The sequence below is a fragment of the Glandiceps talaboti genome, chromosome 15 (assembly GCF_964340395.1).
Source record: "Glandiceps talaboti chromosome 15, keGlaTala1.1, whole genome shotgun sequence".
In the NCBI taxonomy this organism is placed as follows: domain Eukaryota; kingdom Metazoa; phylum Hemichordata; class Enteropneusta; family Spengelidae; genus Glandiceps; species Glandiceps talaboti.
Genome location: NC_135563.1, coordinates 10,688,974 through 10,703,056, shown reverse-complemented (window position 1 = coordinate 10,703,056; position 14,083 = coordinate 10,688,974). Strand labels below are relative to the sequence as shown.

The 14,083-nt window shown below is 35.4% G+C and overlaps 1 protein-coding gene across 1 annotated transcript in view; it reads left to right on the top strand.

Moving 5' to 3' along the window:
• LOC144446373 (phosphatidylinositide phosphatase SAC2-like) overlaps positions 1–4,156 on the top strand; it is a 46,559-nt gene extending 42,403 nt beyond the window's left edge. The window contains exons 17-19 of the mRNA XM_078136119.1: positions 1,630–1,755; positions 2,106–2,193; positions 2,680–4,156. Of these exons, the coding sequence (XP_077992245.1) occupies positions 1,630–1,755; positions 2,106–2,193; positions 2,680–4,156 (1,691 nt within the window). The remainder of the gene's footprint in view (positions 1–1,629; positions 1,756–2,105; positions 2,194–2,679) is intronic.
• The last annotated feature ends 9,927 nt before the right edge of the window (positions 4,157–14,083 follow it).

Here is a 14,083-nt window from a genome sequence, read left to right as displayed (position 1 = left end):
CCCTCTTCAGATGAATCACAGAAAGGTTTTCTATTCCAGTGTCAGCTATACTGTTCTAAATGATAGCTTGTTTATGTTTCAGATTATAAAAGAATGGACACCTGTTCTCCAGTGTGTGTGTGTGTGTGTGTGTGTGTGTGTGTGTGTGTGTGTGTGTGTGTGTGTGTGTGTGTGCGTGTGTGTGTGTGTTTGTGTGTGTATGTCTGTGCGTGTGTGTGTGTGCGTGTGTTTGTGTGTGTGTGCTTGTTTGTGTGTGCGTGTGTATGTGTGTGTGTAGGTGCATGCGTGTGTGCGTGCGTTCTTGATCTGTTTTAAACTCTGACAAACTATTGTGAATTATTCCTAAATAAAATAAACTTAAAACTATTAGTATTTGTTATGCACTGAAATAAAAGTGTTCCTAAATATTATATCACATTCCATAACTGTATTGTAAGTTTGTTTAATGGTAATATTACAAAAAATGGATGGTAAGTTGATATCACCTGGTATCAATCACTCAATATGCAAATTTATATATGCTTGATTTTGATTGGTTGTTTGCACAGAGATGCACCAGATACCACATTCATACGTGTGTTTCATTCTATTATGGCTTCATCTACTTACTTTCCCATAATGCCAAGTCTTTATTTCAATCATTTATTACTATTTTAAATGTTTCTCAAAGGTTACTGAAAGTTTTCAATTTCTCTAAAACAGACTTTTTTTAAAAGTGTGAAAAAAGCACCAAGCAATAGTATAGTTAATGTTTTTATCACATTGAATGTAAACTTTGAATTTGAACTTTGAACTTGAACTAGTACAAATTTTGGAACACAAATTCATCAGTTTAAATTGTAAGGAGAATATGAAACAAGAAAAAACTAACTGTATATCATTTTTAAGCAAATCTGTGTTTTTTTTTTCTTGAAATAGAATGCTTCATTGCTTTACGCCATGTCAAATCTGTTTACTTGTACTCTGATAAAAGCTTTACGCCACTGCAAAAAAAATGCACACATTTTATGTTTTCTAAAAATCATTCAAGCCGCAAAGATTTCTTTGCTAACATTATCCAATTATAATACAATATAGTTGTAAAAGTCTCATGAATTCTTTATTTAATGAGTTGAACTTCCTAGCTGATATTGGTAGAACTCTCCAAATAGTAGACAGTTGTGCATAGACTGGTGACAGTAATTTGTGTATGGTACAAAGAGTGTGCCCTTGGCATGATTTTGAGTCAGTAATGAAGGCGATCTGATAGCAAACGTGTAATTGCCTTCATTATTAATTCAAAATCACAGAGCGCTCTGCACAAGCAATTTTGAACAGTCTAATATTCCGTGACACAACCAAAAAAAAAGATGAGAGAGAGAAAAAATGAATAAATATGTACTCCTAGAAATATGATTAATGGTATTGTGATTTGTAAATGGTATTCAGAATGTAGGTATGAAAGATATACACATTTTGAGACGTGAAATATTCAGTAACTTTTAATTCTTAGAATGTGGTATCTCTGTCATATAACGCACCAAGAATGAATTGACACAGCAATGATCACACACACACACACAGTACACCAATTCTGATGTGTGTTTGTAGGCGTAGACTTTCATAGTTATATTTTGCTGTTATATCCAGGTCCTGAACCGTCCTTGTTCAAATCCAAGTATGTATGTTTAAGGATTCATTACCATTATGGAGCTGAAACGGGCTACTTCCACACATTGAGAGCACTGCCATCCAAGACAGAACAAGAAGCTAAAGGTACTGTATGCTAGGATTGCCTGAAGTACAGAAATATTTTTATACATATTATGAAAACAAATGAATATATGGAAACCTTGTCGAGTTTAGTATCATGTTAAAACTGAGAAAAAAATAACGAATGTGTTTGTCTCATGTTGCTTACAACATTGAAAAAAAAGTGGGAAGGTGGAGAGGGGGCTCAGATGAACATACTTATCTAGTAGTTTTTACTTTATTAACTTGTTCAAGAATTGTCACTGAACAAGGTATGTTTGGCTGTGTTCATAGTCGCCAACTAACTGTTGTTTGATTTTAAGTTCTTAAGTAGTTTTGTTGTTTTCAAGAAATTGTGTGTCTTTCCTTTACAGATATTTTTCATAACATAACACAGGCACTTGCCACAGCTAGGGCAGCTAACTCACTGGGATTGAAAGTATTAGATGGAAAACTTGAAAGGTAAGGATTTTAATGAGTAGTGATACAGGTTTAGCTGAGAAATGGGGATGCAGGAAATCTTCGACTGCATGTCAGTTTAAATTGTTTATTGTCATGAGAGGGAGGGAGGGAGAGGAGAGAGATATAGACAGACAGACAGACAGACAGACAGACAGACAGACAGACAGATGGATGGATGGACAGACAGATGGATGGATGGACAGACAGACAGACAACCTGGCAGAAAAGAAAGCTACATATACAAGCAAGATAATAAATGAATACATAGGTAAAGAAAGAAAGAAAGAAAGTGAATAATGACAAATGCAACTGAATGGTCGATTGATATGTGTAGTGTATATGACTAACTGGGAGCTGAAGGATAGATATTGTGATGGTTTGTATTTTAACAGCAATGTACTAAGTCTTGTATTGCCATAATTAGAATAAAATTGTTTAAAGTGTCATTTCTATCTTGTAATTATCTATTTATCCTATTTCTTTCAGAGCGAGAAGCAAACCGCCAGAAGAAATAATTAGCATATCATCACAGACAAGACTAAGTGTCTGGTTACGCGAGAACCTAACAAGAGAGATTGTTCCCAATAAACGACCCCCTCGTCCACCACCACCACAGAGGACGGGTACCAGTGCTGTTGTACCCAGAATGTCTAGAGCAGGCGACCAGGCCAAGGCCTACGTCAGGAACGTACGGAGCAAGATTTCCAGCTTTAATCCCATACGGAAAATCAAGATGAAGAGATCATCCGGGAATAGTACCGAATCACCGGGAGCAAGATACCAGAAAGGAATTGTCTCGCAGGATAGTACGGATAGCAAGGAGAGTGTTGAATTGAACGAGTACAAGATTGAAGACAGTACTGGGTCGTCAGATACAGAGGAGTATCATGTGATTAATAGATGTGGTGTAATCAATGATATCAGAGACTCGGAATCTTTGAGTGAACATTCAAATGATGACGATTTAAGGGATTTTGTAGAAAAAGAAGTTGATACTGAAGACAGTGACTTTTTGTTGCCAAGTTGCGGTATTGTAGCCACCAGTCCACGTAGAAACAGTTTGACTATCTCCTACCACAGTATAGATGACATTCCCGATCTCACAGACGACTTTGTGCCATGTGGTCTCGATAGCATGAAAAGAACTCTACGAGATAAAGCCATGCAGAGACTAGAGAGGCAAATCAGTCAGAGCTCAGAAAGCCGAGATTTAGCTGAAAGTATGAAGATACCGCAACATCAGATAGATGAAGAGGCTGAAGATGTGAAACAGGAACCGAATGTCAAGTTTACTGTAGAGAGTGACGAGGAAGATGGGGCCAACGAAATAGAGAGTGCGTCAAGTTTAGAAACTGATTTTGCATCGGGAAGCAGTAGAAATATCAGTAGAAGCAGTCAACGAGATGAAATTGAGGAACAAATACAGTGTGAAAGTGGTTTGTCAAACGATACTGCGAACTCGGGGGAGGACGACAAACAGATTAGTAATGGCAGTAAACATGATGTAGATACTAGTAGTAGCACAACAAGTGATGAAAGTAGTTCTAAAGTTAATGAAACAGTACCAGATATTACAACGTTAGTTTCCAGTCCACAGGACGATGATAGCACACAGTCTACAGAATCAGTAAACACTGCAAACTTAGTCAAGCCGTGCAGTCCGATCAAATCTCAAAGTGAGAACTCCCTGGCTGAGTATGCCAGAAGAATAGCCGCAGTCATTAAAAATGACTCCAAAACCTCGCCCACTTCACAAAACTCCGACGAGGCTGAAAGTATGAATTTGTCACCGAAATCAAGTCCGACTGCATCACCCATCACAAAATTCAAAGATCACATCACTAATATCAACCTCCCAAACTTGAGGAGGGGAAATCGCCGAGATCAACAAGTTCGAAGCATGGTGTCTCTGGAAATGAGACTACGTTCCAAGAATTGTTTAACCAGATTTATCCAGCTGTAAGCATCGAAAAAATTCCAATTTATTCGAGTTGTAAACCAACAAAAAATTCCAAACACATATTTTATGAGAGATCAACTTAGTGTTTTCACACAAATTAAAGTATTGTTGGAGTAATTTATTTTATAATACAGCTATTTATACAATTTTAGGTCCAAACTTTTTCACACTTAGATACTAAAACAACCCCACTTTAAGGTCAACAGATGACCTTATTATCCTCTAGGTGTATATAGCATTTCAAGATGCACTGAAATCTGAGTACCATGATATGAATTTGTTCTAGATGATATTGACCTTTTAAGTTGAATACCGGATATCGACCTTTGACCTTTGTAGTATTAGATTGATGTAGATGTTAGAATTGGAACTGTGATTCCAAGATGCAATGTGCTCCTCCCCAGACAATGCAGTTAAGTTGAATGTATCTTGTACCATACATTGGAGAGGAAAGTTTGAAATGTGTTATCACTAATCCCGTTCCATGAGTAAGACCTTGGAGTAATTATACTGACAAAGTAAAGACTGATCAACCGATGTCTTACTTCCACTGTCTGTACTGTCTATGCTTATACGATCAGGGACACAGTGTGCAAGCACCCCTCAAAGGGATGGTTGTCACATCATACCCTTGATTTTTAAGCATGGAAACTGTGTGGTTGTTTGTGGCATTTAGCCTTTCTTCTGTAACATTGACACACTCCCCAGAAATCACAGTGTATTTTGTATGTAAGGGACAAAAAAATTAGGACTTAAATATCCGTCCCAACACATTGCATCTTGGAATCAGACAGTCAACTATTCAAATTGTGTAGTCTAGTAGAATGACAGTAGTGACAGTTGTAGAGCAGTATACTATATATTGAATGTCTTCTTATCATGTGTGTCCATATTGTGATGGATGTTTTAATTTGAAATGTGAATCGGATAAACTATGAGAGCTGTCTGTATTTCAATGCAAATGGTGTGTGGTGTTCATAGCTTTGTTATTTTGAAGTGTCTACTACACTGTGATTGGATGGAAACGATATATTAGGATACTTAGCTTTGTTTTTTTCAAAGTGTCTTCACTGATTGGATGGAAACAGTATGATAAGGCTACCTAGATTTGTTATTTTGAAGTGTCTTCACTGATTGGATGGAAACAGTATAAGGCTACCTAGATTTGTTATTTTGAAGTGTCTCTGTAATTTGATGGAAACAATGTAAGGCTACCTAGCTTTGTTTTTTTTCAAAGATTCTTCACTGATTGGATGGACACAGTATAAGGCTACTTAGATTTGTTATTTTGAAGTGTCTCTGTAATTGGATGGAAACAGTGTAAGGCTACCTAGCTTTGTTATTTTGAAGTGTCTTCACTGATTGGATGGAAACAGTATAAGGCTACCTAGATTAGTTATTTTGAAGTGTCTATGCAGTGATTGGTTGGAAACTATAAGGCTACCTAGCTTGTATAAGATACTAGTTTATGCGTTATAAAATCTTCCATGGGCTAGGGGGATCTGATCGTAGTATTTACATTGTGTGTTTTAAGCTGTAACTAATAATTATTATGTTTTTTACTATTATACATAGTAGTATGTGAATGTTCATGCACATACAGATAGTATGCGTACAGATGTTTGTATTTCAAATACCAACTTCATCATCAGTAATAGATGCAATGGTGTATATCTGTGCTGACAACGAGGTTGCATTTTGAATTGAACACAAAATATTTAAACCACTTATAATTGAAATGTTCTGAAAATGAGAATAATGAACTTATACAGATAGAGGTATATAGGAATTTCCCATAATATAGTGAAATGATGTAAACGTTTATCACACAGTGGTTGTACCACTGGTTACAACTACACAGTGCAACCAGAAGGACTCTAGTGTATTAGCACTTCAATTAGTCTGTGAGGTATGCTGTGTTGGGGCACCCTCGAGCACCGGTCAATCCCTTTCGAGACTGCAGAGGTGTCGAAGCAACACAACACGTCTTATAGTGTACAGTTGTAGATAATGCTTTGAGACATGAGTATTTATAAAAATCTCTTTTCATATGTATTTATTATGTTGTACCAGAACCAAAGAGTTGTCAGGAATCTTTATATACAAAACCCAACAAAAACAACAAATATGGCCAACTGAGAAGATAACGACAGGTTTAACATGGACTATGCAGAATATATAACAGTTGTTGTAGTGGTTGTGGTTACTGTTGTTATGGTAACCTATCAGATTGACAAGAGGCAAGATTAGAGCAGTGGCCATTTGTTGTAGATGTTTACAAATCAGGTGTCCGTTAGGGAGTCTGAACCTATTCTTATCAATATTCCAACCCTATATGTAACTCCCTAGCTTGAATACAAATGTGAATCTGGATCTTTTGTACTGTCTTTTTTACCATCAGTCCACTGTTCTACATTCTTGCCAAGTGACCGCTGTTTGTCAAAGTTCAATACATATCATGCAAGTATACTGTAAATCTCACCAATAGTAATGCTGATATTTAACATAGAGAGTCATAGTGGCAGATTTTGTGTGTGTGTTTGTGTGTGGGTGAAATATAGCTGACATACTCAATTTAGTATTGGCAATTTTACCGTAACAACAATATGCATTGCTATGGCAGCCAATATATATCACAACATGGCAAGCGAAGTTGACATAAATTTTAGCTTTAGTGAATATTCTGAAATAACCAATTTGCCGTGTGTCAATTTTAAATTGATGTATAATAATTTTTCTGAGTCAGAAATAATATTTATTACATTAGTCTCTGAAGTTTATTACATATCTTCCAAAGTGCTTTGAGTATTTTTTAATGAATTTAAAATTTATTTGACCTGTACTTGAACTTTACTGGTTCCTTTTGGACTTTAATCTAGTTCCTATGTGACATGTTACGATTACTGCGATCAGCTCCACTCACGTATAGGGAAAATTGTTATTCTAGCACAGAAATCTGTGCTACCTCTGCTGGGCAAAGGGTAAACAAGGCATGTCAGTAGTAATCCATCACAAATTGACAGGCAGTTGCAATTGGTTAGTTCCTTTAGATAATTGCTAGTTAACTGAACTCCACCTCTCCCATCTGAAACTAAAATCATATGGAGATGCGATAATGCCATCATATTTATATGGGGGGGGGGGGGCACAAATTTCTGTGGTAGAATAACTACTTTCCCTATATGTGAGTGGAGATGATCGTAGTAATCATAATGCTTTGTATAGGAACTAGACTTCTGAAGGGAAATACTGAGGATCAGCATACATATACAGGGACTATTTTAACCTTCAAACCCCTATCTTTTGAAATGGTTTGGTCTGTCCCATCAGTATTTTATGACTGGGCCATACCACATACCAAAAAATAGGGTAGTCCATCACAGGTTTGTTTCATCGTATTTGTTTTATATATTGATACCGCATTTTCCTACGAGTATATAATATATGAGTTTAACCATCCCATACACTTTAAAGCTACACTAGCTGTAACTGGAACATTTTTTAAAACTGTATTTTTTTTGGATATAATGACTTTCTCGCAATATCGTACACTCTGAATAATATTGAATCACCTGTGAGTAATGCATTAGTGTGACCATACACATAATATGGTACAACAAAACCGATCAATTTGATTTTTGGGTCCTCACCCTAAATTCAGCACCACAGCATGATCATGGTTTCAACACCTTACTGTACGACGTATGGATGAAATAGATCACTAACTAACATGTACAATATCTGATTATTAGTATTTTAGTAATTTTCAGTGAATATATTGTTGGTTGGCTCATTAAAAACATAATACTTGAGTTACAGCTAGTGCAGCCTTAATTAAGTTTCTAGTGCAGAACTTCACCAATTTTGTGATCTTTATGCAAAGTGCACAAGTCTTATTTTCATATTGAATTTTGCTATTATTTATTATTGTTTACAACACTCTAACTTTACTGCAGGCTATTCTAATGTACAGTATTTTAATGAAGGAACAACAGTGTGTGTGTTTGTTTGTTTGTTTGTTTGTAAATATTATGGAACCTGAAAGGACAGTAATGATATTGTTCCAGTACTATTTCTGTCGTCAATTTGATGGGTGCTGCATTGCTATTTGTGTACACTTCATGTCTGTTTAATATGTAGACTGGTCGAGTTTAACCAGGATAGCGAGACTTTTTGTAGTCTATATGCTATCTGTGGCTTCGAATCTCAAGATCGCTCGTCTAGCTCAATGCGAAATCATGAACCAAAAGTTGTTCATGCAAATTAGCAAACCACCAAAGTGTTAGAATGATGTATACAATGTGTAAGTAGCATCCTGAGCTGACAAATATACCATATTTGGACATTATGTAACCGCCCCAATAAACCGTAACTTATGATTGGGTAGAATTTTGTGATTGATTAACAAAGACACGATGTGAATGACTGTGTGGGTGGCTTCCTTTGAATTTGAAATTTCATCTGAGGACCTCATTTAGCTAGACGTGAGATGAGATTTGAAGCCACAGACAGCCTCTAGACTAGAGTTTTTGTATCATCAAGGCTTTCACAGTGTAGTACTCTTGGTCTAGTTTTCATGAGATCAGTTATACATCACAATTGCAATCTGTGTTTTGGATAAAAACAATGACAGCAAAATATTGACACATCATAATGTATATAGGAAATTTCATATATACCGTATATGAAGCTAGTCACAGTATATTAAGGTGATTTAATTTACACTAAGAATTGAAGTATTGCAGAGGCAGAACTTCTATAGTGTAGATTCTACATGTGATATCAGATGATCTCTGCGAAGAAAGATATTGAAATCCATGCACAGAGAGCACTAGACTAGATCTTCTATAGCTGGATTTTGCCATGAAAAAAATAATACGGAAATTGATTCAGTCCTTACATCTGCCCATGTAATGGTCACTGCCAGCCTCACATTCTCCAATTGTACATGCAAAAAATCAAGAGAATGAACTTGCATAAAATAGTGCCAAATTTCAACCACCATCCCATCTATACAATATTGATCAGAAAGATATTGAGCAGAAAAAAGTAACAGAAAGTTATATGGGAGCTTCACACCACCATTTTGTTGTGACATTTATGAGGCAAAGTAACACTTGTGTTGTTTCAGTGCACAAGATGTATCCGATAAGATGTCATATATCAAATGCAAGTGTGAGTATATCTGATTCATTCTAAACTAAACCAAGGACAGAAATATATAGAGGTAGTACAAGTCACTTGCCATTAGATTATGATATTATTGCGGAGAGGAAAATACAGGACAGATCAGTTCTCACAATTGTGAATATGATGGGGCTTATAATGCTAGTACAACTCGTGCAGTAGTTGTAAGTTTTCATGGATATATCAGTGTAGCCTAGAATCCAGTCCTGTTAGTATTTTGCTTTCTCTTTTCTGCTTCCACTCCTGGCATTTTGCTAACAACCTGTTGCTTCAATGAAGGTATGGCCAGAAAATAAGCACAAGTTCTGATTGGGTTTTTAATTCTTGGCAACTGTGAGATGACATCAATAGTGCCACCCATGTGATTAGAACCAACTCAGAAGGGTCAGGCTGTACAATATGAACATAATTACCATATTCAACATCACTGCAGGAAATCATAATCTATTTTTAGGTTTGAATATACAACCATTATCAGCAAAATGCCAGACGTGGTAGGGGAAAAGTGAGAACAAATCCAAAGGTTGAATACTAGACTAATTGCAGTGAGATTGACTGTCTTGTTGTTCACTCCATTTTATTCCAAATCTATCTAGATCATACATTATTTACTTTTGTATTACCAGGGTATCTAGCAATAGTGCATGTCACATCTAGTTTTAGAACACTGTATTGTATTGATGTAATGTGAGTTAGTTTTAATTGTAAGATAGTTAACTAGTTTTAGTCATAAAAAGTTCTACATGTAGTTTTAAAATGTATGGGCTCAAGGTAATTGTGAATGTCTCAGTTCCAGTTTTGAAATGTTTTTGTTAAAGTTAATGATTTCAGTGCCTAAGAGTACACATGGTTTTGTGACACAAATTTTGTGTGTTTGAAAGCTGTTGTCTACATACCTCATGTCTTTTGAATATCTTGTCTATGCAGTCAAATACGGTATCTAAAAAGTGCAAGTCTTTAATGACATATCCATAACTGTTTTGAACCAGTCTTTTTTAGCTAGATCTATAGTCGTAGAAATTTTATATTAGTGTGGAGATCCTTATTGCAGAATGTGCATTACTTTCATTATACCGTCAAAATGTCAGTCTAAGCTATTACAAAGCCTGGGACTCAGTTTATATGTTCATGATCCATGGCAGCTTACCTCAACGTTACTAATATATGTACTGCTCAGGTGAAATTATGAAGACATATTTTGTTCAGTTTTCTCTTCTATTTCATTCGCTGTCAAATAATAAAGAATTGTATCTCATTTGTAAGCACTGAATTTACATTGCTAGGAAGAGACACAGTACATGTATATATACACCTAGTAAATGTCTTATATATTGTTGTTAAAGGGGGCACAAGCTGAGTTCGTTTTTTTTGGAGGTAATATTAGCAACATAGTAAAATGTTCAATGTATTATTCTACTTACTAAAGCATACTTAACCATCACTTGTATTGCTATTAGCAGAATTCAAACTTGACATTCAGGCTTAAAATATGATTCAATGACATAATTCGTTATATGTGTACTATCAAATGTTTCAAAATTCCAATTATGCAACCAACTGTACTAACAGTGTCACAAGATGATTTTTTAATGTCGTAGAAAGTTTGCATAAACATTAATATAGACATCACACCAAAATACTGTAAACCTGGAAACTTTTACGAAAATCTTATTTTCAGTTATTTTTGCTGGAATGCAAAATTGTGAAAATATAAAGTAATGGCTAAAATGTTGCCTTGTTTATATAAACACAATGTACCAGGCTTAGAAATTTGTCAACATTAGTCTTTAGTCTTGGGGAACTAGTTGGACTGTAAAATCACAAAATTTTTCTAGTGGAAAAAATGATTTAGGTTTACAGGAGTTACGCAAGATTTTATCCAAGTATTTCAACCTTAGCTTGTGTCACTGTAATGATTAAAGTGGCCATATGGGTTAAAATTGGGTATTTATTTTGGATTTTTAATTCATAAAAAAACTTTACTATGTTTCTTTACTTGAAAAAAACAATATGAAATAAAATATACCAAGTCTTTGTTTGTAACTTAATAAATCGCAAAAAAGATGCAAAGCATGTAAAAACTTTGTTATTGTACGTACAATAACAAACATTTTACACATTTTTTAATGTTTTGCAATTTATTAAGTTACAAATAAAGACTTGGCATATATTACTTCACATTGTTTTTTTCAATTAGAGAAACATAGTAAAGTTTTTTTTATAAATTAAAAAATCCAAATTGAATGTCCAGTTTTCATCCATATGGCCACTTTAATGTTGTACGAAGTAACTGTAAAATAAGCAACACTTCTGTGTTATTGTCTTTCCAACACATAATATATTTATATTTCTGGCAGCTTACACATTTGATAGATTAGATAAGAGTGAAGTCAAAAGTGAATTTAGTCTTGTAGTAAGACTTTGGATCTAGGAGTTGCCAAATAACGCTGAAAGTGAAGATTACCTTTGTCAGACTAGTGCCCTCAGTGGCAACCTTTGGTCACTTTTAAAGTAAGCAATTTAGCTTGAGGGTTGAGCAGCTAGACTAAAGTGGTTTTGCATTTGCTTACACAGATAGATTTACATAATGATAATATTGATGAGAACGTGTTTTGTTTACATACTGTATATATTGGTCCACTTGTCTTCTTTTTTAAAATATTGCATAACTGTTTCAACTTTTTGAAAATGTCATGATTACAATTGTCACTTTTTGTAGTTGAAATGTCATATGTAATTAACATGTTGTTAGATAAATGTGAGCTGCTAACAATATGTAAGCTATTTTGATAACCATTTACAACAGAATCACTACATGTAGTCTGACAAGAACTTCGAGATTTTATCACGTCACATCACCGCAGTATATGCAAACCTAGAGCCTCAGCTATTTGCAGGCTTTCCACACATAGACGCATTCTGGTGAACGACCTTGTCAAGCCAGATAGGCTAGCAACATATGTATAGGTTTCATGCATTATTTTGGGATTAGTTTATGCACCTGTCTACAGAACTATACTTGCAACCCACATTTTCACTGCCATTGCCACAAACTTTTTGCCTACTTTTTTCCCCTACAAATTAAAGAGGTTTTTACCAGGAAATTCATTTCCAACTTGAGTAAAGAATTCTACTATATATTGACTATGCAGTGTATGGTATTGCCTGATATTTGCAAAACTTTCATGTTAGTACTTCGTAAGAAGGAATATGGGGTATTTGTAGTACCACTGTTCAGATAATGTGCCGTAATGTGATCTTTTCTTTCGTGATGTATAATTTTTTCATTCTTGTCTTGTTCATGCCAAACATATTCTGATACATGTCCCCCTTCCAGTGGTCTTAGAAACAATGCCTGGAGGTGTCAACAGGAATAATTCATCTGTGTCCGTTCATCCATATATACATACCTATATCTGCCACAGAGCGTATGTCTGTGTTACACAACAATTAGTGAAATAAAAAAAAAAGTTTCAGAATGTGTCTGTAGAGGGAATTAGAATAATTTATCTTAAAGCTGCCTTTGCCTCATAATATAAACAAGGGCAAGCATTTAAAAAGTAAAGCATACACTGTGTAATGACAAGACATAAAGAGAATTCATGTCATCGACTCTTGAGGGCGCTGTAACAAAGTCCCTGTTTTATTTCTAGGCACATGTCAGAGGTGTAGCTATAGAGCCTGGCATTTATAACCAATGTAAATAGTCATATCACTGTTTTTGTATACCTACCATGTTGCCATGACAACACATCTAGGATAGAACATTACTGTATGTGGAGTAGACAACTGGCAGAAGGTTTTGTAAATGTTTTCACCACACAGTTTCCATAGTATCCACAGATTTTGTAACTGTTCTCAAAACCCAGTTTCTATACTGTCCGCAGAATTTGTAAGTGTTCTCAAAACTTAGATTTTCCATACTGTCCATGGTGTTTTTAAAAACATAATACCACGATTATCGACAATTAGTGAGTAAAAGAAATCAACTTGGTGTATTTCAGTGTTGTAGACCATGTTATCTGGATCACTTTGTAATGTTACATTTTAAATGTTGTATCCAGTCCAGTGATCTTTGATTTTAACCGAATAAAGATTTATTTTCTTGTCAACCTGTATACACTTTTGAGTTCGTGTCTTTTTACTCGCTATCCCAGTTTTGGTGTGAATCATGATAAAGAACTCTGTAAATACAATTTACAGTTGTACTATTGGAAGTGCAGTCTGTAAGGTACCCTTATGTCGTGTCAGGGCGCCCTCACACATCAGCCAACCCCCTTTCAAGATCAGACCATTGAGGGCAGAGTGCCCGGATATGAATGTAAAAAAAACTTGCCACAAGTTGAGACCAATGTGTGAGGGCGCCCCCTTAACTGAAAGTTCAGAAACCCCTACTTAACAGACCTCACTGGTGAAATTTACACAAAATAGTGTTTTTTTGTCAGACCGCAACTATCACAATGTATGTAGTTCCCTTGATCGGGGAGGGTCAATGCAATCGATTGTAAAAAATAATGGTCCATGACAATAATTCATGGTGCAAATTGGATACTCTGGCAGAAATTAAAAGGGAGCATGCAAATCCACGAAAATCAAGTGAAAAGTAATTACAATCGCATGATTTCATACTGCCAATGAAGGATATGTAATTTGCCGAACACGTGTTCATACCCATTCAGACTTTGAATCTGATGATGAACATGTGAAGCTATCATCATATTCACATTGAGCGTAGCGGTTAAA